At 40.1% G+C, this 23000-nt stretch overlaps 1 protein-coding gene across 5 annotated transcripts in view; it reads left to right on the forward strand.

The window, feature by feature from the left end:
• Window positions 1–15836, forward strand: part of LOC110213993 (WASH complex subunit 2) — a 50795-nt gene extending 34959 nt beyond the window's left edge. For 2 of the 5 annotated variants that reach the window (XM_078150779.1, XM_020994572.2), the window contains exons 20-29: window positions 44–146; window positions 2083–2229; window positions 7302–7418; window positions 7531–7629; window positions 8235–8363; window positions 9627–9689; window positions 10046–10246; window positions 11996–12613; window positions 14601–14781; window positions 15475–15836. In XM_078150779.1, the coding sequence (XP_078006905.1) occupies window positions 44–146; window positions 2083–2229; window positions 7302–7418; window positions 7531–7629; window positions 8235–8363; window positions 9627–9689; window positions 10046–10246; window positions 11996–12613; window positions 14601–14781; window positions 15475–15617 (1801 nt within the window). In that variant the 3' untranslated portion in view covers window positions 15618–15836. The remainder of the gene's footprint in view (window positions 1–43; window positions 147–2082; window positions 2230–7301; window positions 7419–7530; window positions 7630–8234; window positions 8364–9626; window positions 9690–10045; window positions 10247–11995; window positions 12614–14600; window positions 14782–15474) is intronic. The other 3 variants (XM_020994571.2, XM_020994574.2, XM_020994573.2) reach the window with 2 other exon arrangements.
• Window positions 15837–23000: the final 7164 nt, after the last annotated feature.

Consider the following 23000-nt stretch of genomic DNA (forward strand, 5'->3'; position numbering starts at 1 on the left):
ATTAGACTTTAATACTCAAGGGATGTTGTTTTTTATTTTGTAGCCAGAAAAAGGCTCCTAAAGCTTCCCTCCTTTTCGAAGAAGATACTGATAGTGGTGGGTCTCTATTTGGCTCTCCTCCTCCATCTGTTCTTCCTGCAAAAATGGTAACTTTAATCAGCTAAGAGATGACTTTGTTTCCATACTATGTTAATTAAAATTCTGCATTATGATTACTACTCAAAAATCAGGCTTTGTGGACAGAACCTCAACAGGCATTTGTCATGCCCATTTGGAGTTAGTACATTTCCAAGCCCATAGTGTTACCTTACAATTAGTGAAACAGGCTTATAGACTGATTAAAATGACTCACTTATACATAGTCCATGGGGTAGCAGATTTGAATAGCAGATCCTAAATCTCTGGGCTTGTACACAGTGGTTTTCTTCCTTGGGCTCCATTGCCACCCTTCTAATTTAAGCAGTTTAGGATGTCATCATTGTCACCTGCTTATATTCATCAGACATTCTTATCTGTATAATGTTATGATAACAGAAAATAGAGATATAGGTACAGTTTGTACCATTTTTAGGACCTTATTCCAAAGGATAAAATTCAGATCTGGAATATTATTATTAAAGAGATTATGATATAAAGAAGATAAAAATCAGATTCATATTTGCGGAAATAACTATAATCTTAGGGACAGTAATTCCCTTTCTGAAAATGTTTTTTTCCAAGGACACCATGCTCCAGCGTTGTAGTCACCACGTTTTTACAAGTGTTACAAAGTTTTTACAAACTTTTTTCTTTGGTGCAGGGCTATTACACTGAGAAAGTTGAAAAAAGTTATTTTAGTTCACAAAAATGACAGTTGGCAATAAAACTATGAAGATTCATGGTTTTATGAATGATTTAAGAACGTGTTATGGTGAGTGTGTTAACATTTTCACCAATGTCTGTGGACTTCAGTTTTCTCCCATTTGTAAATGACAAAAAGCATCAAGCTATGTTGATAAGGTTTAATTTAAAATACTTTTGAAATTCTTAAGACCAGAGAAACTGTGAGAGGTAGCTGAACAGTTGCATGTCATTCTGTAAGCATAATGATTCTTTTTTGGAAGCTTGTAAGCTGTAAATATTAAATAAGAAATAAAATTAACAGCCTGTATATATTTAACTTTTCCTGCATGGAAAATGGAAGCACTTCTGGACACCAAAAGTCCTGTAGTATTTCAGACTGAAGAGTTCAAAGTTTTTTTCACATATATAAACCTTTCAGAAAAGAAACATCATAAAAAGTGTTCTTATTTCTGAGACTTTCATATAATTAGATTCACATTTTACAATATTTAAATCATTGTAATTATGAGTAGAATAAACAAGTTGCCTGAAAACACAAATCTTTTGCCTAAGTTCACAACTGGGTTATATATAAAGCTAATCACTTTAGCATTTACACATTCCTCCTTAGAGTCTTTCATGACCTCATTTCCCTCTATCTCAAGTTCAAATTATATTGAGTTTCAGTGTCCTCCTAATCATAATTTCCTGTATATCTCATTTCTTTTCCTTATCCCCTTGTCCCTACTCCTTTTGCTTCAGTGAAGTGAAACTGTGTTTTTACTTCTTTTATTTGACCATCCTGTTTGAAAGAACATACCCAGGTTAGCTAACCAGGTCTCATTCCAGAATACTTTCCAAAGTCCATGTCCTTCGTAGAATCCAGTCCATTTAGAACATCAAGGCTGCTTGCCTAATTAGTCTGTTCATTGATAAGGCCAGCTACTCCCTCCAGCTGTCCTGGCCCCCTGGAACTTATCTCCACCCACTTATCTCACTTCCAACAAAACTGAAGTCAAATCCATAAACACTACACTGAAGGAAATGTTCAGTCATGTCCTATTAGAATGTACATCCTAAAGAACAGGATGATTTATATTTGTTTGTGATTTATATATGCTCTCACCCTTCCAAAAAGGATTTGAGGTACTATCTGAACACTGAGGAGATTGTTTGCATAAATGGACTGAAGGTGTCAGTCACTTAGACACCATCCATACTTTTTGTGGGAATTTCATGGGTTTTTCTCCTTTTTCGTAGGGGAAAGATAAAATCCCTCCAGCGGTGCCCTCATTATTTAGTGATGAGGAAGAAGAAGCCGCTCCATTTGGAACTATGAAACCAGTAGATAAGCAGGCTGAGTCGGCTTCCTCCGGGAGTACACTTGTGGTCAAGCAGGAAGAAAAGGTAAGATGTTACTTTCTTAAGTGTACAATTATAATGTTTTCTGTATTTAATCTTAGTCTTGTCTTTTAATCTGAAGTCTTTTGATAACTTCATTTCAATATAATTAGTTTCTTTTGCAATCCTTAGTACTTTCTCTTAGGCATTTATAAACATTATTCTGAGAAGGGGCTTCAACAGACTTCCAGAAGGGTCCATATCACAGAAAAGTTAAGAACTCCCACCTCACAGGCTCTTTATTTTTCCCTGTTTTCTGCTAATCCCATGCTGTACCTCATTTGAAATATCATTTAGAAGGGGATTGAATTTTCCGTTGTAACACGGTTTTGTTCATAATAGAATTAGTGGGTTGTTTTGTTTTTTTTTTTTAATTTAGCTTTCTTCTTGTGAAATACCTGTGATCTATATGGCCTACACACTGTTGTCATCTAGAAAAGAGAAGTAAATTATTTCCTCTTAGAATCTATAGGCTCTCCTTTCTTGGTGCTTTCAACATGAAACTATCCTGCCATCTTTTCATTACTAAAGAATGCAGAAAGTTGTCATGACTTGTAAAATACCTCCAGGTTCTGATGCCTTAACCTTGTATTTGTGCTCAAATGAGGGACTGGCTCACTCTTCACACTTCATCATTTCAAATCCATGTGTTGCAAGATCTTAATACGGAATCTTATAACTCCAGTGAATGGTATACTGTGGTGTCACATACAGGCACTCATTCAGCAAGCATATATTAAACACTTAGAATGTCTATGACATCCTAGCAAAGTTTTAGAATATATAACTTTTAAATTAGACTGCTTCTTTGGATGTTTAGTACTGTAAGTTTTAGGATACAGAAAACAGATGTTGTCTGTTCAGTAGACAGTGGCAAAAGTATTAGAATAAAAGCAAACAGACTGGGACTAGTTTCCAGCTGTGCCACTAATTTTCTTTATCATTTTGGGAAAGTTGGTTAACATCCCCAAGCCTCAGTTTTTTTATCTGTTAAAAAAAAAAAGGGAAAAAAAGAAAGTCTTTGCCCTCAAGAAGCTTACATTCTAAGAGGGGAAGACAGTATCCAAAAGAGGAACTGGGAAGTACAGGACCTCGGGGGACAAGATGATGTCTCTTGTCCTTTCTAACCATGTTAACTGTCTAAATAATCAATTCCCAGTTAACCACATTTGTATTAGATGTATGTATTAGAAACTGTTTCCACCTATCTGTTATTCCTCCTGAGTGGGAGAACTCAGTGTATGGGGGCCATAGTCGCAGTGTGATTTTAGATTTTATATTTCAGTGATCCCTTTCTTTAGTTCAGATAACCGAAAGCTCACTGTGGTACTGTGGAGAGATTTGACTATAATAATGGCTACAGATTCAGTTGCCCCCACAACCATGTGGTACCATAGACACAGTGCTTGATTTCTAGTTGCCGCATCTGCAACTTCGAACTGAGTACTGTCTCTTATTCTTTCCTCAATTTAAAGGAATTCACCAAAGAGTAAGCCTACATAAGCTGGTATTGAGGAGAATACACTGAGTATTCATACCTGAGGTTCTGCCTTTCTCAACTTCACTTTTTACTTTTCTGCCCTGATTTTTTTGGAGGTCTTGATCTCTGATGTACCCTTAGCCCAGAATAGCCAAGCCAGGGTATTCATTCAAATGAATACCTATCATAGAAGCTTCTAAAATTTTTGAGGGGATTACATCTTTTTCAGGATAGAGGCAAAGAATCTGTGGTTCAGCATTCTCAGATCCTTTCTTTGTCACCTTGAACTTGTGGTCGTGCCCCACATTGGGGGCATGACACACTAACTATAGTCCAAATAATGTGGGATTCCTTGTCTTAGTAGTCTGAATTCGTGTCCAAAAAAGTGAACCAGAACTGGAACATTCTCTGGAAATGTCCCTTCTCTATACCTGCTTGGGGATGATCACAGTACTTGAATTGTTTCTTTCTGGCTGCTTGCAATATTTTCTCCTTGACCCAGGAACTCTGGAATTTGGCTACAATATTCCTAGGAGTTTTCCTTTGGGGATCTCTTTCAGGAGTGATTGGTGGATTCTTTCCATTTCTATTTTGCCTCTGGTTCTAAAATATCAAAGCAGTTTTCCTTGATAATTTCTTAAAAGATGATGTCTAGGCTCTTTTTTTGATCATGGCTTTCAGATAGTCCAGTAATTTTAAAATTCTTTCTCCTGGTTCTATTTTCCAGGTCAGTTGTTTTTCCAATGAGATATTTCACATTGTTTTCTATTTTTTCATTCTTCTGAATTTGTTTTACAGTGTCTTGATTTCTCATAAAGTCACTAGCTTCCAATTGCTCCATTCTAATTTTTAAGGAAGTATTTTTTTCAGTAAGCTTTTGGACTTCCTTTTCCATTTGGCCAATTTTGCTTTTTTAAGGCATTCTTCTCATTGGCTTTTTGGACCTCTTTTGCCATTTGGGTTAGGTTATTTTTTAAGGTGTTATTTTCTTCATTATTTTTTTGGGTCCCCTTTAGCAAGCTGTTGACTTGTTTTTCACGATTTTCTTGCATCACTCTCAGTTTTTCCTCTACTTCTCTTACTTCTCAAAATCCTTTTTGAGCTCTTCCATGGCCTGGGACCAATTCGTATTTTTCTTGGAGGCTTTGGATGTAGGAGCTTTGACTTTGTTGTCTTCTAGTTGTATGTTTCTAGTTGTATGTTGTCACCAAAGAAATGGTCTGACTTTTTTTGCACAGTTTGCTCATGATCCCAGCCAGTTACTTGAGTTATAAACTCTTTGTTAAGGTAGGGGTCTGCTTCCAATGTGGAGAATGTACTGTCCCAAGCTTCAGGGGTTTTGTGCAGCTGTTTTCAGAGATACTTCTAAGGACCTGTAAGTTTTCAGTTCTCCCAAGGTGCTGTGATCAAGGGCGAGGTGTTTACTCCTTTCCTGGCCTGTTCTCTGGTCTATGAGTGCCCACAAGCACTCTTTTCTGCCTTGGAACTGTGAGGAGGATTTTCTCTGCACCACCACTACAAGTTCCACCATGCTAGCACTCCTCCTCGCCCCAGAACTGTGACCCAGATCCAAGCAAGGGCAAAGCAAGAGAATCCTACACAAGCAAAGAGATCCCTGCAATCCTCTGATCAGCCACTGGATTCCCCCTCAGTCTGTGGGCCAGAAGCTCTGGAGGCAGCTGCCCCGCCAGGGCTGCACTCAGGGACTGGGGCTGGGACCCTACCCTTGTCTCTCACCACAGAAACAGACATTTCCCACTGACCTTCTAAGTTGTCTTTGGCGTTCATGGGTTGAGAAATCTAGAAACCGCCACAGCTGCCTGTGATTCAGTTTGCTGAGGCCTGTGCGCCCACGCCAAACTGCGTTCCTCGCCCAGCCTGGCATGATATACCTTTCTGATCAACCATCCAGGCTGTCTTGGGCTGGAAATTTGTTTCACTCTGTCTTTTGTGGGTTCTGCTGCTTTAGAACTTGTTTAGAACTATTTTTTACAAGTATTTGGAGGGGTTTGGGGGAGAGCTCAAGTCATTGCTTTTACTCCACCATCTTGGCTCTGCCTTCCTTTTTTCTTAGGGATGATCAAGAATTCAAATTTATTTTCTCCGTTGTCTTCACTGGAGAGGGAGGCAAAGGGCAGAATCAAATATATAAAGTTTTATATATTATATATTATGCATATAACATGAAGTTTTATTTATAGATATAGACACACACACACACACGCGCGCGCCTTGGGGTACGTCACTGATTTCACTGATGCAGGTACAGCTCCCTCTAGCCATTCAGGTTACCCTCCGCCCCCTACCCCTCTTGTCTTCCCATACTGCACAGCTCTTATCTGTATGTTCCAGTGGGCCCTCCACCCCAGGCCACCCAACATGCAAGGGGCCTTTCTCTGGTGTTTTTAATATTATGTGCCTGCCAATTGAATACTTCTTTTCTCCATCACTTATCCTTGGTTCTTGCTTGATGTACATCCCATCTTTTTTTCTAGTGATACATCTCCTTGATGACCTCCATTATACCATTTCTCATTTTTAGTTCTAAGGTTACTAATGGGTTGTGGCCTATTCCAGTGGTTAGCACTATCCCCAGCACAGAGTAGATTGCTTAATAAATGTATATTGACCGACTGACTATTCATGTCTACCACATGGCTCTCCACATGGATAATGTTCAACTTTAATTCTTCAGATGCTGTGTTCTTTGGTGACTCACAGCCACACGCCATCAGTTTCACAAAATGCTACTCTGATGCCTCATTCATCATGGGGTAGAGGTTGCCCAGAGTTCACGGAGCTTTTGCCAGAGGAACATATGGTGTGATAGATTCTACTGTACAGGAAAGGCTTGGAGAATGGTCCTGACACCAAACTGTGGTACTTTCCAAGAACCAGCCTACCTAAGTCCAATGGGATTCATCTCCATTAGGAAGCCCACTTGGTGATTGACTCTGGCAACACATGAAACAGAACATAAATAAACCAATAATTAACCTACCTGTTTGGCCCATACCTGAAATTGGATTTCTTTTAACAGAAGAAAAGGTTTTTCATATGGTAATTAGAAATAAAAGACCTAAAAGACAAATGCCGGCTTTATGGTAACACTAACTGAAATTCATTCCTACATAAATGTAATCAAGTCGAACATCAGTTGTAATTGGTATCAGATCCTTCCTTTTGTTGACAGAAGAGAGTTGGAGAATAGGAAATAGCAGATGTTGAAGGTAGAAGAGGACAGCTAGGTATCGGTGTCACTGAACACTATTTCACCTAGAGCTGGACTTTTCTTTCAGCTTTATGTCACATTAACAGAGGAGGCTGTGCAGGGATTTTTTCTGGGAAGCCACATGGCACTAGACTTTGCACAGATGTTGATTTGAGCTGGAACATCTACTTTCTTAAGTGGTTTAGAAAGACGACTGGTCTTTTTAATGAGGCAGTTTAATTGCCAGGAGGCATATTAATTGAGATAGCATTTTATGTCCAAACCTGCTCTTCCCTTCAAATGTCTGGTTTCCTCATTCCTGGGCTGCTTGAAGCAAACAGCTCTTAAGGTCCTCAGCTGACCTCCCTTCTCCTTCTTTATTCCTAGCCTTCCAGTCCTGGTGCCTATTTCAAGACTACCACAGGCGTCTTTCAGGATGAAGAGCTCCTTTTCAGCCATAAGCTCCAACAGGACAACGATCCTGATGTTGACCTCTTTGCCAAGGTCAGTTCTCCTCGTCTAGGTCAGAGGAGATCTTTGCCTCAGGCAAAGGCAAGAGGATCTTCTTGGGTTTCTTTTTGCTTTCTCACATAGGGAATTTGTCCTTTTCTTTTAGTCATCAGAACAGCGGGCTGGTCCCCCACCCAAAGAGGCCCTTTTTGGGGATGAAGAAGATGATGATGATTTCTTCACTTCTGTTCAACCACAGCCCCCGGTACCAGCTTTTTTTATTATAAAGACTGAGGAGTAGTGAAAAACTTCTTGGAAAGGAAGGGATTGCTTAAAGTCTTCAGCTTTCAGTGTGTTTAGGGAAAAGACCCCAGAAGATATGAGTAATACTTGCCTACTAGTAAATGAATATTAAGATCCCTTATTTTTCCCAAGCCAAATAGTGCTTATTTTTTTAAACACTCAAATAACTCAAGTTAATCTAGCATTTTTAGTTAGTATATTATTGCTTGGCTCTTTTAATGGTTTATTGAAGGATAAATTCAATATAGTAATAAAAATAGACATGTATAAGAAGGTTTCAGATCTTGAATGTAGGCCTGGATGTTTAGTGCCATTTTTTTCCTGTCCCAGCGGAAATGCTGAACTAGTGTGTTCTTAAATCTTACATATCAGAAAGGCACAAATATAATTTCTTTAGATTTGGAATAATTTGGGAATGTTTATCTTTTAATTCGCCAACCCACTGAAGTCAGGATGTTATTTCACTTAAGAGGGAAAAAAAAATTAGATCCCTTTGTTACATTGTGATTCCTTAGGATGGATGATTTCTATATCTAATTGTGAATTTTGGCCCTACTTTTCTCTTAGAAGGTAGCCCAAAAGAAAACAGTAGTGAAAAAAGATAACTTTGGTCCTCCTCTTGAAAGCCATAAATTTCCCGAATCATCTCCAAGTATTAAACATGAAAGAGACATGTGGAAACTGGAAACTGCCCAGGTTAGTATAAATAGACTTTTCAAGTTTATTATTGACATAGCTAAAAATCTATAAATGCAGATGCACAAGGAGATGAAGAATGTACCCTTCTAAAATGTTTCTTTGGAAAAAATTCACATATTTGAATTGGGGAAGGAAGAAATAGAATGATGTTAAGCCACAATAATTGTTTTTTCTTTTCACATTTTGTTGGTGAAACTATAGTCAGTTTAGAGGAGAAAATGCTAGTTATCTGTTTGGAATTTTGCACTCCTCTGTGGCATGCTGAATGGCTTAATACACTTGTAGATTTCTTGGGTGTTTTCACAAATATTGATGGCTGCCTTTTTTTTTTCTTTTTTGAAGCAGCTGGGATTAAGTGATTTGCCCAGGGTCACACAGTTCGTGTCTGAGGCCAGTTTTGAACTCGGGTCCTCCTGACTCCAGGGCTGGTGCTCTATCCACTGTGCCACCTAGCTGACCTGATGGTTGCTTTTAGGTAGAAGACCCTTGGGGGTAATTTTAAGAACCTGATATAGACCTATATTTAGGAATTTCCCAAAGAGTACTTCTGAATAAGCTGATATTGAAGAATATATAGAGTATTCTTAACTTCACTTTTTACATTTCCTCCCTGGCTTTTTGGAGGCCTTGATCTCTGATGTACCTTTGGACCTAAACAGCTATTCCTGGGTAGCCATTCAAATAAATACCTATTATAGAGACTTCTAAAATTTTGTTTGGGATTACATCTTCTCCAGGATAGAGGCAGAGTCTGGTCCAGTATTTCCAGACCCTTTCTGTTCCACCTCGGCCCTGTGGTCATGCTCCATGACATACTCATTAACTATAGTCCAAATAATATAGGATTCCTTGTCTTAGTAGTCTGAACCCATGCCCAGAAAAGTGAACCAGAGCTGGGCCATTCTCTGGAGATGCCCCTGGCTTTCCCTCTGTGCCTAGACATGTGCCTGGGAGACCAACAAGATATTTGTTCAGTTCGGCCCTGCTTGACTTTTCATGGCCTGATGACACTATCAGTCCATTGGCCATTTCATTTGGGAGGTGCATGAGGGTGCATTTCCCAGCTTGGAGGGGCTGATAAAGCCTCTGGAGGAAGTCTCCGAAACCCCTAGGATATCCTCAAAAGCAGTTCTCATTTTAGGGAAAAGGAAAGAGGAATGATGTGTGTCACACGTGAATGTTTAATTAGTGTTGCAGTTTGGGGACCTTTCCCATCCCTTTTACCCCTGCTGGTTTTTAATCCAGTGTCATTTCACACAGGACTCTGCAGGCCTCCCTCCACATAAAACCAAAGAGCCTTCCTCTCGGATCGGGAAACTACAAGTAATTCTTGCCACACTTTGGGAGCCTTCACTGCCAACTGTGGGGCCTCCTTAATCTTTGGATATTTTGTCTCTTCTTCAGCTCTTCCCCTGGCATTTTCCCCCCGTTGTTGCTTCCCACATGATGCTAGGGCTGTCTCACCTTTTCCTCTTTTTCCTGTGGCAATGATTGTGGGCACGGCTGCATATCCTCTGTCTGAATCTGGGGGCTCTGTGGAACCTTCCCTTGCATCTATTTTTCCTTGCCCTTCTAGTGCCCTGCCCTCGTTAAGTGTTTTCAGTCACTTGTCATCTCCCCTAGCACTGTTGTGATCTGGATACAGATAAGAAACAGCAAATTTCATTTTTATTCCCCAGGCGGACTTAGCTATTAATCCGGCAGCCTTGCTGCCCGGGACAGCTCCCAAAATCTCCGGGATGAAGGCTGCTGTACCAGGGTTTGCCTCTACTGCATCTGAGCCCGATGGAGTCAGGGGTGTGGAGACAGCCTCTGCTGGTGAGACAGGCGTGAGCTTTGAGGACCCAGCCCGAGCAGATACCTTACACAGTGTAAACAAGGTGATGAATGGCTTTATTCTCTTTTGAAGTATTTCTGACACCTCTCTAGGGCATCGAAGATCCTTCTCAGACACATTCAGCTATCCAGGGGATCATCAGCCTTGCCTTACAAACACATTGTGTGTTCTTACTTGTCTGCCCATTCTCTCCAGCCCTGCCCCTCCCAGGTGCAGCCCACTGCCCTCTAGTGAGCAATCAAAAACATGGGATCCATTCTCCATTTGCTGTTCCATAGAACCATAAAGGTGTAGACCTTCGAGGGATCTCAGAGGTAGCTTTCCAGTCCATTGGTTCAGAATATGTATGAAGACACAAAACTGACTTCAGGAACACTCTTAAATGAGTTTTATCAATCACATCATGAAGTGCATGAGACATTTTTCAGTCTACAGAACTTGTTACCTGTTTAGCGAGTCATTTAACTAGGTATCTTGTAGTCAGTCACTTTGCATTGCTCCTAGGGTCTTCAGCCTATGGGCTGGGAAGCCTTGATTTCATCCAGTCCTCTTACTGCCCACTTACCAGAAGAACCCAAAGGAGGGCCCAGGTCTCTTGGCGCCCTTTTCCACTGCCCTACAACCACTTACTTTTTCTGGGCAGACACCCAGCAGCACCTTGCTCTTTGGTTGAAGTAGACAAACTGTGAATTTTTAGTAAGAAAACAAATTCTGTACCCTCTACCTTCTCTGCCTCCAGGTTTAATTCATTTTAAGCAGCATCTTTTTCTATTTTGGAAAATGTGATAATGGCTACTTTTTAATCTAAACTGATACTACTAATAATTCTGGTTTCTTAGCTATTAACATTTTTAATGTACATATCTTTGCATAAAATTAATTGAGAATTTTATTCTTAAAAAAAAGAATTTGATTCTTATGTAATTTGGCTAATATTACCAACATGATATACAGAACACATAGTTATTATCGCCCTCAGCTTCACAGGGTATCAGATCAAAGCATTTTTGTGTAATTGAAGTCAAAGGGACACCTTTTGTGTAGTGCTGTGTTTAAATTGTAGTGGGAGGTCAGAATTTTAAAGGATTAGAACATAAAAGAGAAAAAGTTTAGATTTATTTAGTATGAGAAGACTAGGAGTCTTTTTCCTTGACCATATTTAATAGGAGAAGCATCAATTGACCTTCAAGATAATATTGTCTTTTTTGTTCAGTCTGCTTTTTTTATTTCCAGTCATGTCTAACATTTTATGACCTCTTTTGGGGTTTTCTTGGCAAAGGTACTGGAGTGGTTGGCCATTTCCTTCTCTAGCTCATTTTACAGATGAGGAAACTGAGGCAAACAGGGTGAAGTGACTTGTTCCAGGATCACCCAGCTAGTAAGTGTCTGGGGCCAGATTTGAACTTAGGAAGAAGAGTCTTCCTCAGTTCCAGGCCTGGAGTTCTATCCACTGTGCCACCTAGCTATCATTAATATTGTCTTACTTGGAGATAAGAGAGAGCTTACTGATTCTTTGATTTGCCTCAAATATTTGTATAGAGTAGAAGTTCTTAACCTGCAGTGCATGGACTTAATTTTCTAATTTGTCAATTGTATTTCAATATAATTGGCTTTCTTTGTGATCCCCTATGTATTTTATTTTATGCATTTACAAATACTCTTCTGTGAAGAGGTCTGTAGATTTCCCCAGACCACCAAAGGAGGTCCATGACACCAAAACAAGGTTAAGCCCCCTGGTATAAAGTAACCAAATTTCAGGTTGTGGTGTGAGAACATTCCTTTGTCGCTGCAGAACCGAATCAAAATGAAAGGCAAACGAAGGCCTCAAACCCGAGCTGCCCGGAGGTTGGCTGCCCAGGAATCCAGCGAGGCTGAGGATATAAATGATGCTGAAGGGCCTCAGTTGGGCAGAGAGCATGTCATCTCCCCACGCATCAAACAGCAACATACCAGAGAAGCAGACAAGAACAAGAGCTTTGAAAAGGTTTTTGCAGCTCCTTCTCCCTTTTTGGAAGATGCCCTAATGCCCGGAGGGGAGAGAAGTCCTTCGACTAGATCTGTGGACCTGACTAGTGAGGATAGCCTTTTTGATTCTGGTGACATCTTTGCAAAGGTTTCTGGATCACAGTTGACAGCAAAGAGAGCAAAGGACAAGGAGAAGGCCTCGGAAGACCTGACCAGCCAGCCCCCAGGCAAAGAAGAAAAGCAGTCTTTGCTTCCGGTGCTGGACGAGCCAGAGATTGAGGAGGATCTCTTTCAATCTGTGAAGCAGAAACCATCTAAGAAAAAAAGTACTCTCCCTCTCCTGGAGGAAGAAGATGATCTCTTCACAAACCAGAAAGCCAAGAAAAAGACATCAGAACCTCTGTGGCAGCAAGATGTTGTCTCGAAAAAAACAGACATTTTTGAGGTAATTAGATAGTCTTTAAGTTGGTGCATTGTTCTTTAAGAGTCTGGATAGAGAAATAACCCATTGATTCATTTGGGTCTTGCTCATTTTTTATGGGTAGCTGACATCTGCCTACATAAATTAGGGCATTGATTGGCCCATGAAATTTACTCAGAAAAACCAGAGGCAGTTCCTGTTCTTTAAGAGTTGCATCAACCTTGGTTTGGTCACAAAAAATGGAAAAGATCTTGATTTTTAGATTATTCTCAAAATAGTATTATGGCTAGCTCCATGGAATGCTTTCACATTATGTGCAGAGTTGACCTCACTGCTAACATTTTGATCCATGAATTCTAGAGAAGCTTAAAATTTCCCAAAGCATATCTAATTTATATGGAAAAACTCAATTTTCTATTTTAACAAAATTAAGATCCTCCTGGTTAGGTAAACATTTTTAACCATCTACTATATACAAATCGCTGTACTAGGTGCAGGGGAGATATAAAATTTATACAAGGCAGAGTACAGGTTGTATTTCTCCAAGTGGAATTTCAGATTTTAAAGGCAAAGATTGTGTCATTGTTTCTGTAGGATGAAAGTAGTCTGTGAGTGTAGATCTTTCTACCAATAAATTATAAAACAGCATATGATAAGCAAAGTGTTCTGTGCCATCTGAGGAGGAGAAGTATCATTACCAGCTGGGAGACCAAGTAGTACTTCACATGGAGAAAGTGATATTTGAATTGGGATTTAAAGGATAAGAACCCGAATGTCCAATAGGCAGCTTAGATTCACTGTATCCAAACTGAACTCCATATCCCCTCCTCAATCTGTTATTCCGTAAGATGTCTTTGGAGGGGCATGCCATTCTCTCACTGACCCATGTTTATAACCCTGTAGTCATCCTAGACTGTTTCTGTTCCTTTACCTTCCATACCTAATCATTTGTGATTTCCTGCCAGTTTTATTTCCATGACACTTTTTGCTTCTTTCCCCTTCCTTCTACCTTCATTAAAGGTCTTTAAAATGTTTCCTCTAGACTATTATAATAGCCTCTTAATTGAGCTCCATACCCCTCCCCTTTTCTCACCAATCTACCCAACTGCCAAAGTAATTTTCCTAAGATGCAAACCTCTAACCATTTCATTCCCCTGCTTAAAAATGTTCTTCAGCTCCCTGTTTTCTGTCCTATATAAAATACTGATGCCTTAACCTGGCATTTAAGACCCTTCATAATGGAGTTGTATCTCCATCCTGTTTCCTAGTTATTCTCCTCTACATTCCTGGCCAGCTGGACTATTAGCTCCTCTCTAAACCTGGGGAAACTGAAACTGAAAGGTCTTGATTTGCCCAGGGTCACATATAAGTGTCTCAGGATTTGAACTCAGGATTTCCTAAGTCTGTTGCTCTTTGTACTGTGTCCTATAACACCAAGGGCCATAGGTCATGATGAAAATGAAGAATGAATTTAACGTACGTGAGAAAATTAGATGTTTAGGAACATGCAGTTTGGAAGATTAGAATTTTGTTTTTTTGTTTTTGGTTTTGGTTAGGCAGTGGGGTTAAGTGACTTGCCCAGGGTCACATAGCTAGTTTTATGTGTCTGAGTCCGGATTTGAACTTGGGTCCTCCTGAATCCAGGGCCCGTGCTCTATCCACTGCGCCACCTAGCTGCCCCGGAAGATTAGAATTTTGGAAACATGGTTTTATGAGCTGTTGAGGTCTTAAGGAATGAACTTGTCCCTTTGTCTCTAACAGAGATGTTAGAGCCTCCCAGGAGGAGGCAGGGAAGGTAAGGAGAAAAAACCAACCATGTTAGAAAGTAGTAGTATAAAATAATTCTAGGTGCTATAGGAGTTCAGAGATTAAATAATAATACATTCATGACAAATGTAATAATCATTATCAATTTGAGCAGCCATACAGTCTTAAGTATTTGTTATGTTTACTTAAAAGGAGAAAAACATCTTAAAGTTGTCTTTTTCTTTCTTTTGTGGTGGGGTACAAGGATGATATATTTGCTACAGAAGCAATTAAACCAGCACAGAAAACAAAAGAGAAGGAAAAAGCCTTGGAATCCAACCTTTTTGATGATAGCATCGACATCTTTGCTGACCTAACTGTAAAACCCAGAGAGAAGAAGTCAAAAAAGAAGGTGGAGCCTAAGTCCATATTTGATGATGACATGGGTGAGTGTGGTTTTCTGTAGGTGAGCAAATTACATTAAACATGACACATGGAGAATTTTTGCCATCCACTCCATTCTGCTGTTCCTCTTTTTGGCTGAATTGTTTGTATATGAGGAGTGCATTTGTCTCTGGGCGTTCTGTAATTATGCCACTACTTCTTCTTTTATGACATTCCATTCAGCAGTCTGAAAATCCAAGGCTAGTGAAAGAGCTAGCCTGGAAAGGAGAAGACTGAGTAAGGGCATGCATGATTGCGGTCAGATCAGTGACGAGCTTTTTGTAAAATAACAAGTGTTTGGTGCCACAGGAGAGAACCAATCCAGAGAAGGCACCAGGGGAAAGAGACCTGTGAAGCCTGAGAGACATGGCAGACATCTGGCCAGCAAGGGTCCCAATCTGGTCTCCTACATTTGCTTCTGAACACTAAGAGACATTCTGGCTGCTGAGCGTTAAGCTGGGCTTCCAGCAGTTGGTGTGTTTCTCATATTAACCAAAACTGTGGTCCAGAGTGTAAGGTCACGTAGCTAGTTAGACCTAGAGCCAGTGCCAGAAGCTGGGTGTCAAGACTATCAGTTTGGGACGCTTTCCCCTTTTTCATGTTGTTTGTTTTCAGTAATTTGGCCCTGGGGAGGGCAGTTGGTTTCTGTGTGGGATATGTTTTACTTAACATCTCTTCTTTTTCTTTTATTCAAGATGATATTTTCTCATCTAGCGGCAGCCTAACCAAGATGCCCAAGCCAAAAAGCCAGTCCACTCAGTCAATGCCTGAAACAAGATTGGAAACCAAGGTGTCCAGTACGTTTGATGACCCTCTGAATGCTCTGGGAGGCCAGTAGAGGACACATGCACGCAGAAGACCGTGACAGAAGTGGGGGTTTCATTGTTGTTAGATCTCTCATTGGTTTATTATCACACCCTTGTATTCTAACAACTGTAGCAAGAGAAGCAGATCCTGGAAAAGGCTCTTTTCTTGTTCAATGTAAACAGTATTATTTTTGCACTGATTTTAATCATGCTTAATTAATATTAAAGGAAGAAATAGATATTCTAAAATACTTTTGGTTATGTGTGGTTCAACTTTAATTATACTGTGTAATACATGCAATGATGTACTCTATTATATAGAACATTGTTTCTTTTATTGAACAGAGGCAAAAATTGCTGATAGAGTTAAAATGGTGAAATATAAATTGTTAAACTATTTTTTGCATGATTATTATATCTGTTTAAGTTATCACAGTCAGAATTTATCAGTAGATACTCTGAGAAATACAGCCTGAAAAGCAGGAGATTTTGCAATATTGCCTCTCACCTTCATGTTCACTGTTATAAGGGGTCACTGAGTTTAGAGGAAAGTCCTTTTTTTGATTCTGCTTTCGTGCAGGACAGCATTAAAACTGTTCATTTGACTGCCACCCTGTTACTATATTCAGGGCCTGCTGGGTATTAACCAAACATCCCATGTGAATCACTGGCTGCATCAGGTTCAATGAGGCTGCGTCAGGGTACTTGGAAAGCAGAGCAATCTGATGAAGGCCAAGAACATTCTCAATATATCCAGACTATTGACCAGTTAATTTGTGTTAGCATAGCATGGAGAATTAATGCATTATTGGTCTTGGTATTAACAACTTCTCATGGTATTTTACAGTTAAGTGCTTTTAAATAACACTCGAGGCAATAAGGTCTTACATGGATAGAGTGCTGGACTTGGAGGAAGCCCTGAGCTGAAATCCAGCCTGACACATTCTTGGCTGGGTAGCCCTGGCCAAGTCACTCACCATCTCTCAGCCTCAGTTTCTTCATCTAATAAGTAAAACGGGAGGTAATAATAGCACCTACTGTCTAGGGTTATGTGAGGAACCTTAAGGTGCTCTCTAAAGGTAGCTAATTTTCACTTCTGATCAAAGACAGCACAAACCAACCTGGGTTCTGAATGGTGAATCGCACGTTCGGTCTTAGGTACACCAGTTACCTTGTGCATGGCTCTGTGTTTTCTTAAACTCACATACCAACAGAAAAGCTCCCTCATGGCCCCCTTCTCTCTCCAGGATCGTCTAATAAACAGACTGAATACATAACCTATTCCTGTTAACTGCTGCTACTTCCCCAAAATTGATCTTCAGTTGGCAGTTTCCTACTAACATCAAAATGCTAAAGTAACTTCAGATCTTCCAAAGCAGAAGCATAGACTGCCAGCCACCTGAGTTTGACACCACTGCTCTAAAGAAATCAAATTTCTGGCAGCTTTTTCTCTCTTCAGGACTAATGTTCTCCAATTCCATCTTTTTGTTGTTCAGTCATGTCTAACTCATGACCCCATTTGGTGCTTTCTTTGCTAAGATACTGGAGTGATTTGCCATTTCCTTCAGCTTATTTTACAGATGAGGAAACTGAGGCAAAGAAGGTGAAGTGACTTGCCCCAAGTCACACAAGTAGGAACTGTCTTTGGCCAGATTTGAGTCTCCCTGACTTCAGGCCTGGAGCTCTATCCACTGCACCCCCTAGCTGTGCACCTTATTCATCATGCTACTGTTCTTTCCCTGCAGACTGCAAAGGCTTTCCTAGTAGCAAGCTTCCCCATTTTGTTTTGAGGAAAGGGATCAGTTTCTGGCATAACGTGGAAACCCTTTCTAGTGCATCTGTGACAAATGCTCACTCAGCCTCAGCTTGAGCAGTTCCTGTGGCCACGAGATTACAACTGGGAAAACACCTGTATCATTACTGGACAGTTACCATTAGAACCTTCTTTATGCTGCTCTAAAATCTGATTACCTGGAGCTTTTACCTGTTAGTCCTACTTCTTCCCTCAGGAGCAAAACAGAGCAAGTCTACACAACAGACCTTCAGTTATTTGCAGCCTACATCACGTTTCTGATTGGTCTGCTCTTCTCAAGGGTAAATTTCCCTAGTTTTTTCAATCATACTTCATATTACCTGGTTTCCAGACCTGTTACCACCCTTTGGAATCATTCTGATCTTTCAGTGTCCTTAAACTGTAGCACTATAACGCTCCAAGTGGAGCTTGACCTGTGCTGTGGAATTGGCCACCCATGATATGTACACAAGAGCTTTCTTGGTTTGGCATAATAGTCATTAGCCTCTTCAGCAGCTGCATTACACTGCTTATACTCAATTTTAACTAAAACTCACGTCTCTATCCTGTAGAGTAAGAGAGAGAGAGTGTGTGTGTGGGTGTGTGTGCGCACACACACACCCTAAAGGAGGAATCTTACATTTATCTCTACTTAATTTTATCTTATGATTTGGGCCTTGTGTTCCAGATTGTATTCATTATGCTTCCTAGTTTTTGTCTTCTTCAAATTGAATAAATACCCTTTCTAAGTCACTGACAAAATTTCAGAGCTGAAAAATGGAATTCATAGGATTCAACACCTTCATTTTATAGATGAAGAAACTGAGACCTCAAAAAGACTAAGGACTTGCTTGACCAAAAAGCTCTTTACGACTCTACCAGAAACTTCCCACAAATAATTAGGCTTTCATTTTGATGGACAAAATCACCAATCCAAGTTGAAACTGATCTGATCAGTACACAAGAAAAAGGGAAATGGTCAAATTGGATGGATTTTGACCTGTGTTTCCCTGCCTCAAAAAGAAGTAATGTATGTTGGTCCTACACATTCTTCACTTAACCTGAAGTGACAAAGTGTATCAACATGGTGACGACAGTAGAGAATTTCATATATCGCTTGACATTTTATTGTTTTACTCAAGACTGTTGGATGTTTTCCTGAGTTACAATAGTTGCAAGAAGGGTACGGGAGGTGAAGTTCGAGATACCTTTTGGCTACTTCAGCCACATGGCAGGGGATGAATGTTATTTGGCCAGCTTCTTACTCCTTTTAACATTTATGGACCCCAGTTAAGAACCTGTGCTGAATTTAATTGTCAGGAGAGGAACTTACCACAGAAGCAATATCTGTATGGCACTGGACACTTCGGACCCTTGGGAACACACCAAATCTTCCTGGCCAGAACATAATTTAGGACAGATATCACTGGGTACTTCCCAGACCTAAATGTTGCACAGTGAATGAATGTCAAGGGTTAAGCAAAATGGATAAGACTAACTCTCTTGAGCAAACAGTTACAAGATGAGTTTCAGAGAGGGAAAGTTAAGCCCTTTTTAGGGCTGTTTCCCATTACTGATCAGTCTGAGGGCCAAGTCCATGCTGGGAGGGCAGCATGGAGACCCCTCAGACTAAATGAAGTAAAGATGCTCAATTCTGTGATCTGCTGTGGCTTCCTCAACTTAACACCAATGGCACTGATCCCACTGCATCAGCTTGCCATGGTCATTTTCTTGGCATCAGAACATTTTAAATTATTATTTTTTAAACTGAAGGAAATAGGACAATTTTACATTTTGTATACAGTAGTAGATTTTGAGGAAGCTCAGACCTCATTCACATGCTTTCTCTGGAATGCAGGGAAAATGAGGCACAAAGGGTTTAAATCTAGTGCTGCAAGCAATGTTCTGTGGAAAATATTTAACAAAGTAAAGGAAAAATACAATAAAATAGACATTTTAAAACTAAGTCAATTTGCACTCTTTGTCCTTAGCAGTTCAATATAGTCTTTTAATGGAAAAGTTCCAGCCTGAGCCACTAATCGGGCTAAGTCTTTCTTTTTTGGCAAAAAGAGTTCTCATTTTCTGGATTTCTCTCACTGGAAGCAGTATATGGGTCAGTGGTGTCTGCCAACACCCCTTCAGAAGCTTCTATATCTGTTAAGTCTTAGGCTCTGGAATTCCATTAAACACACTTCTTTACTTACACATTTTCTATGACTTTAGTAGAACTTCTCTCAGAGTTGCTGCAGTGAAAAGTTATTTACCTTTTGGCTGATCCCAAAGATGAGCTCCAAACTGTCTAAACTGGTCATCAGATAACAGTCCATCACTGGGACCATAAGCAAAGCCTTTCCTGCTAGAGATTGTACATAACTGGTATAGCCCTCGAGAACCCATGGGTCGCAATGCCATAACGACAAATTACAATGGGTCTTGAGAAGATTATTGAAAGCCTGTATTACAACTCCATTATAGAATCCTTCCAGTGGAAGGGATCTCAAAGGTCTAATATGCATATTTGACAGGAATCCTCTCCACAATATCCCTGACTGCATACTCCACTCTCTACTTGAAGACTTCCAGCTATACACAAGGAACTCACTACTTCCAGAAGCAAACTATTCCATTACTGGACAGCTCTGATGGCTGGGTAGTTTTTACTTATATCAAGCTTCATTTTACTTCTCTAAAACGTCCCCACTTCTGCCATCTAGAGTAGAATATATTGAATCCCTTTTCCATATACGATAGTCTTTCAAATATTTGTAGATAGCAATAATGGCCTCGTAAGTCTTTTCCATTTCCTGTGACTGATCCTTGTTTGTCTTGATTTCTAGTCCTCTTTCTGTGCTGGTTGTCTCCCTGAGGTATTTATTATTATGTCATTCCCAAAACACGAGCTCCCAGCACTGAGCACAGTATTTTAGATGTAAGCAAAGTGTGGCAGAACTATCCTCTTTATTCTGGACACCGCCTTCATTCATTAGATTTTAGGCATTCTGAAGATTAAATAACATTGATGACACAGAATGTTATTATATAAAAGATAACTAAATGCTATGCACATCACCATAGCAACAAGTCCTTATAGTTTGTATAGGAATGTTCACATCATATCAAGTAAACCATGAGGTTGTGGATTTGAAGTGGCGTTCTGCTGCTGCTGTTTACCATTTGTGTAACTTCAGATATGTAGGTCACAGGGATACTGGAGGCGAAATTGGAAGGAATGACAGACATCATCTGGTCCAGCTCCCTCACTTTACAAATGGCCAATGCCTTGTCCAAGTTTGGGGAGGTGAAGTGGGTGTGGTAAGTCACCCTCCAGCATTTAAGCCCAGGACCTCTCACTGCAAATCTAGGGGCTCTTTCTACCACTACCACCCTTCCCCCTCCTGTTTAGCCTTACACATCTCTGGGATTTGTTAATGTTAAACTGCTTTGCAAACCATAAAGCACAATGAAAATACAAAGCTATATTACTTCAGTAATAAAGCTTAAAACCTTAAAAAAGAGAAACTAATTATCAGGCAGCTAGGTGGAGTAGTGGACAGAGTGCCCAGGCCTGGAGTCGGGGAGACCTGAGTTCAAATCCAACCGCAGACGTTTAGACCCAGACTTCTGGGCAAGTCACTTAACCCTGCTTGCCTCATTTTTCTCATCTGTAAAATGAGCTGGAGAAGGAAATGGCAACTACTCCAGGATCTTTGCCAAGAAAACCCCAAATGGGTTGAAAGGGAAGAACTGGACCAACATCAACAACAGTTAAGGTTTGCTGACACTTTGAATGATTATCTTAAATCAAACTTCCCAATTCAATTTACTTTTCAATTAAGTCCCTAGAAGAAGACACGTAAAAAAGACTTTACAGTTTTTCTTGAACTTTTGAAAAGAGAAGATAGCCTGGATTTGGTGTGTGTTGGGGAGTAGGGGAAGGGGGAAATAAGGTGCTCAAATGGTAAAGTGATTATTAGCCCAGTGCCTGACACATAGTAGGCACTTAATGTTTAGTGGGTAATTAAATTAGCACTTGTGGTGGAGCAGGATCAGACAAAGCACTTAGATGTTAGAATTTATCAAAAATGTGCTGCAGACTTGTTTTCAAATTGTAGGAGCATAGACCCGGAAGTAAAGCAGATTTCTGGGACCTTCCCTTTAGTCCAGTCCCTTCTTTTGAAACCTTGAGGGTCTTCCCATCCCAGACTGATTTTTTTTTTTTGACTAGGTAAAGAAGCCATTCTCTGCATTTCTTACCTAACCTTAATCACTGAATGGGCGCTGCTTCAGTGAGATGGAAACCTGTTAAAGACCTTAGCTTAAAAAGGCCCTGGTGTCCAGTTACTTCTAGGGCCATTTCCAGTTGTCCTGACCTGGCTGCTGGACCCAGATGGCTCTGGAGGAGAGAGTGAGGCTGGTGACTTTGCACAGCCCTCCCTCACTGTAATCCAATTCATTTGCCTGTATCAACTCTCTGATGTCAAGGTCCTCTTTGAGAATGACGAGAATGAAGAACAAACAACAATCCCCTCCTTTGATGGGTGAGGAAACTGAAACCCAACAGCTTTTGTTTATGTTTAAACTGTTTATGTTGTTCCTACAGGTTTTCTAAATATTATGTAACTGAACTGATCTATTTTTGCATTCACAATCACTTCTATCTCCTTTAAAAAAATTCCCCTGCCTCGCCATAATGGTACAAGGTATCGCCTACTTCCCTATTTAAAATAAAATTGTGACCCTTTCTACATACGTGGAATTACCTTCAAGATGTTGGATTTAGCCCAATTTCTGACAATGTTGTTTCCAATTTTCCATAGTAGTTTTTGTGAAATGGAGAATTCTTACCCTAGTAGTTTGGGGTTTTTTAGGATTTACCAACCCCAGGAGTACTCTGTTCAATTGTTTCTGGGTCTTGCTTAACTATGTGATCGACTCTTCTATTTAACTAGCACCAAAGAGTTTTGATTATTATTCAAAGGTAGAGTAGCCAATTAACTCTACAAGGAAAATGTATTTGATCTAGCTTGTATATTAAGCCATTTTCATTATATTTTACTTAAGTGTGTTTTGTTTTGAAAGTAGATGAGAGATGATTCTCCATCATCTTGCTATGAAATGCTAAAAAAAGGGAAAAAAAGAAAAAACTTTGGCACACTCTTTTAGACTTGTTTTGACCATGAAGAGTTTTTTGTTTATTTTGCTAGTATGTTGTTTTTTTTTGTGGTTTCCAATGAGTCATTTCTTTAACTTCCTGTTTGAGCAAGTGCTTTGTAACAGGTCATTACAGCGTTTGTGTGTCCCGGTTTTCAAGTCCAAGACAAGTCCGTTTTTTAAATGTGTTTCCCCTTCTTGGGATGAGGGAGGTGTAGATTTCTTGGGTTCACGGTCTGAAACTCAAAGACACAACTAATTGGCCAATGCTTAAAGCCCAGAACTTGGGAGTCAAGAAGACCCGAGACCCAGTTGTGTGATAGGATCCTGGTAGACTGGGCAAGTCACGCTGGGCCTCAGTTTCCTCCTCTGTAAAACGAGGATCACTATCACCCACCTCCCAGGGTTGTTGTGAGAAACAAATGAGATCATATTTGTAAAGCGCTTTGGAAACACAAAGCAACCTTGGAAC

The sequence above is a fragment of the Phascolarctos cinereus genome, unplaced genomic scaffold (genome assembly GCF_003287225.1).
Source record: "Phascolarctos cinereus isolate Bilbo 61053 unplaced genomic scaffold, phaCin_HiC Scaffold_3;HRSCAF=262, whole genome shotgun sequence".
NCBI classification, from domain to species: domain Eukaryota; kingdom Metazoa; phylum Chordata; class Mammalia; order Diprotodontia; family Phascolarctidae; genus Phascolarctos; species Phascolarctos cinereus.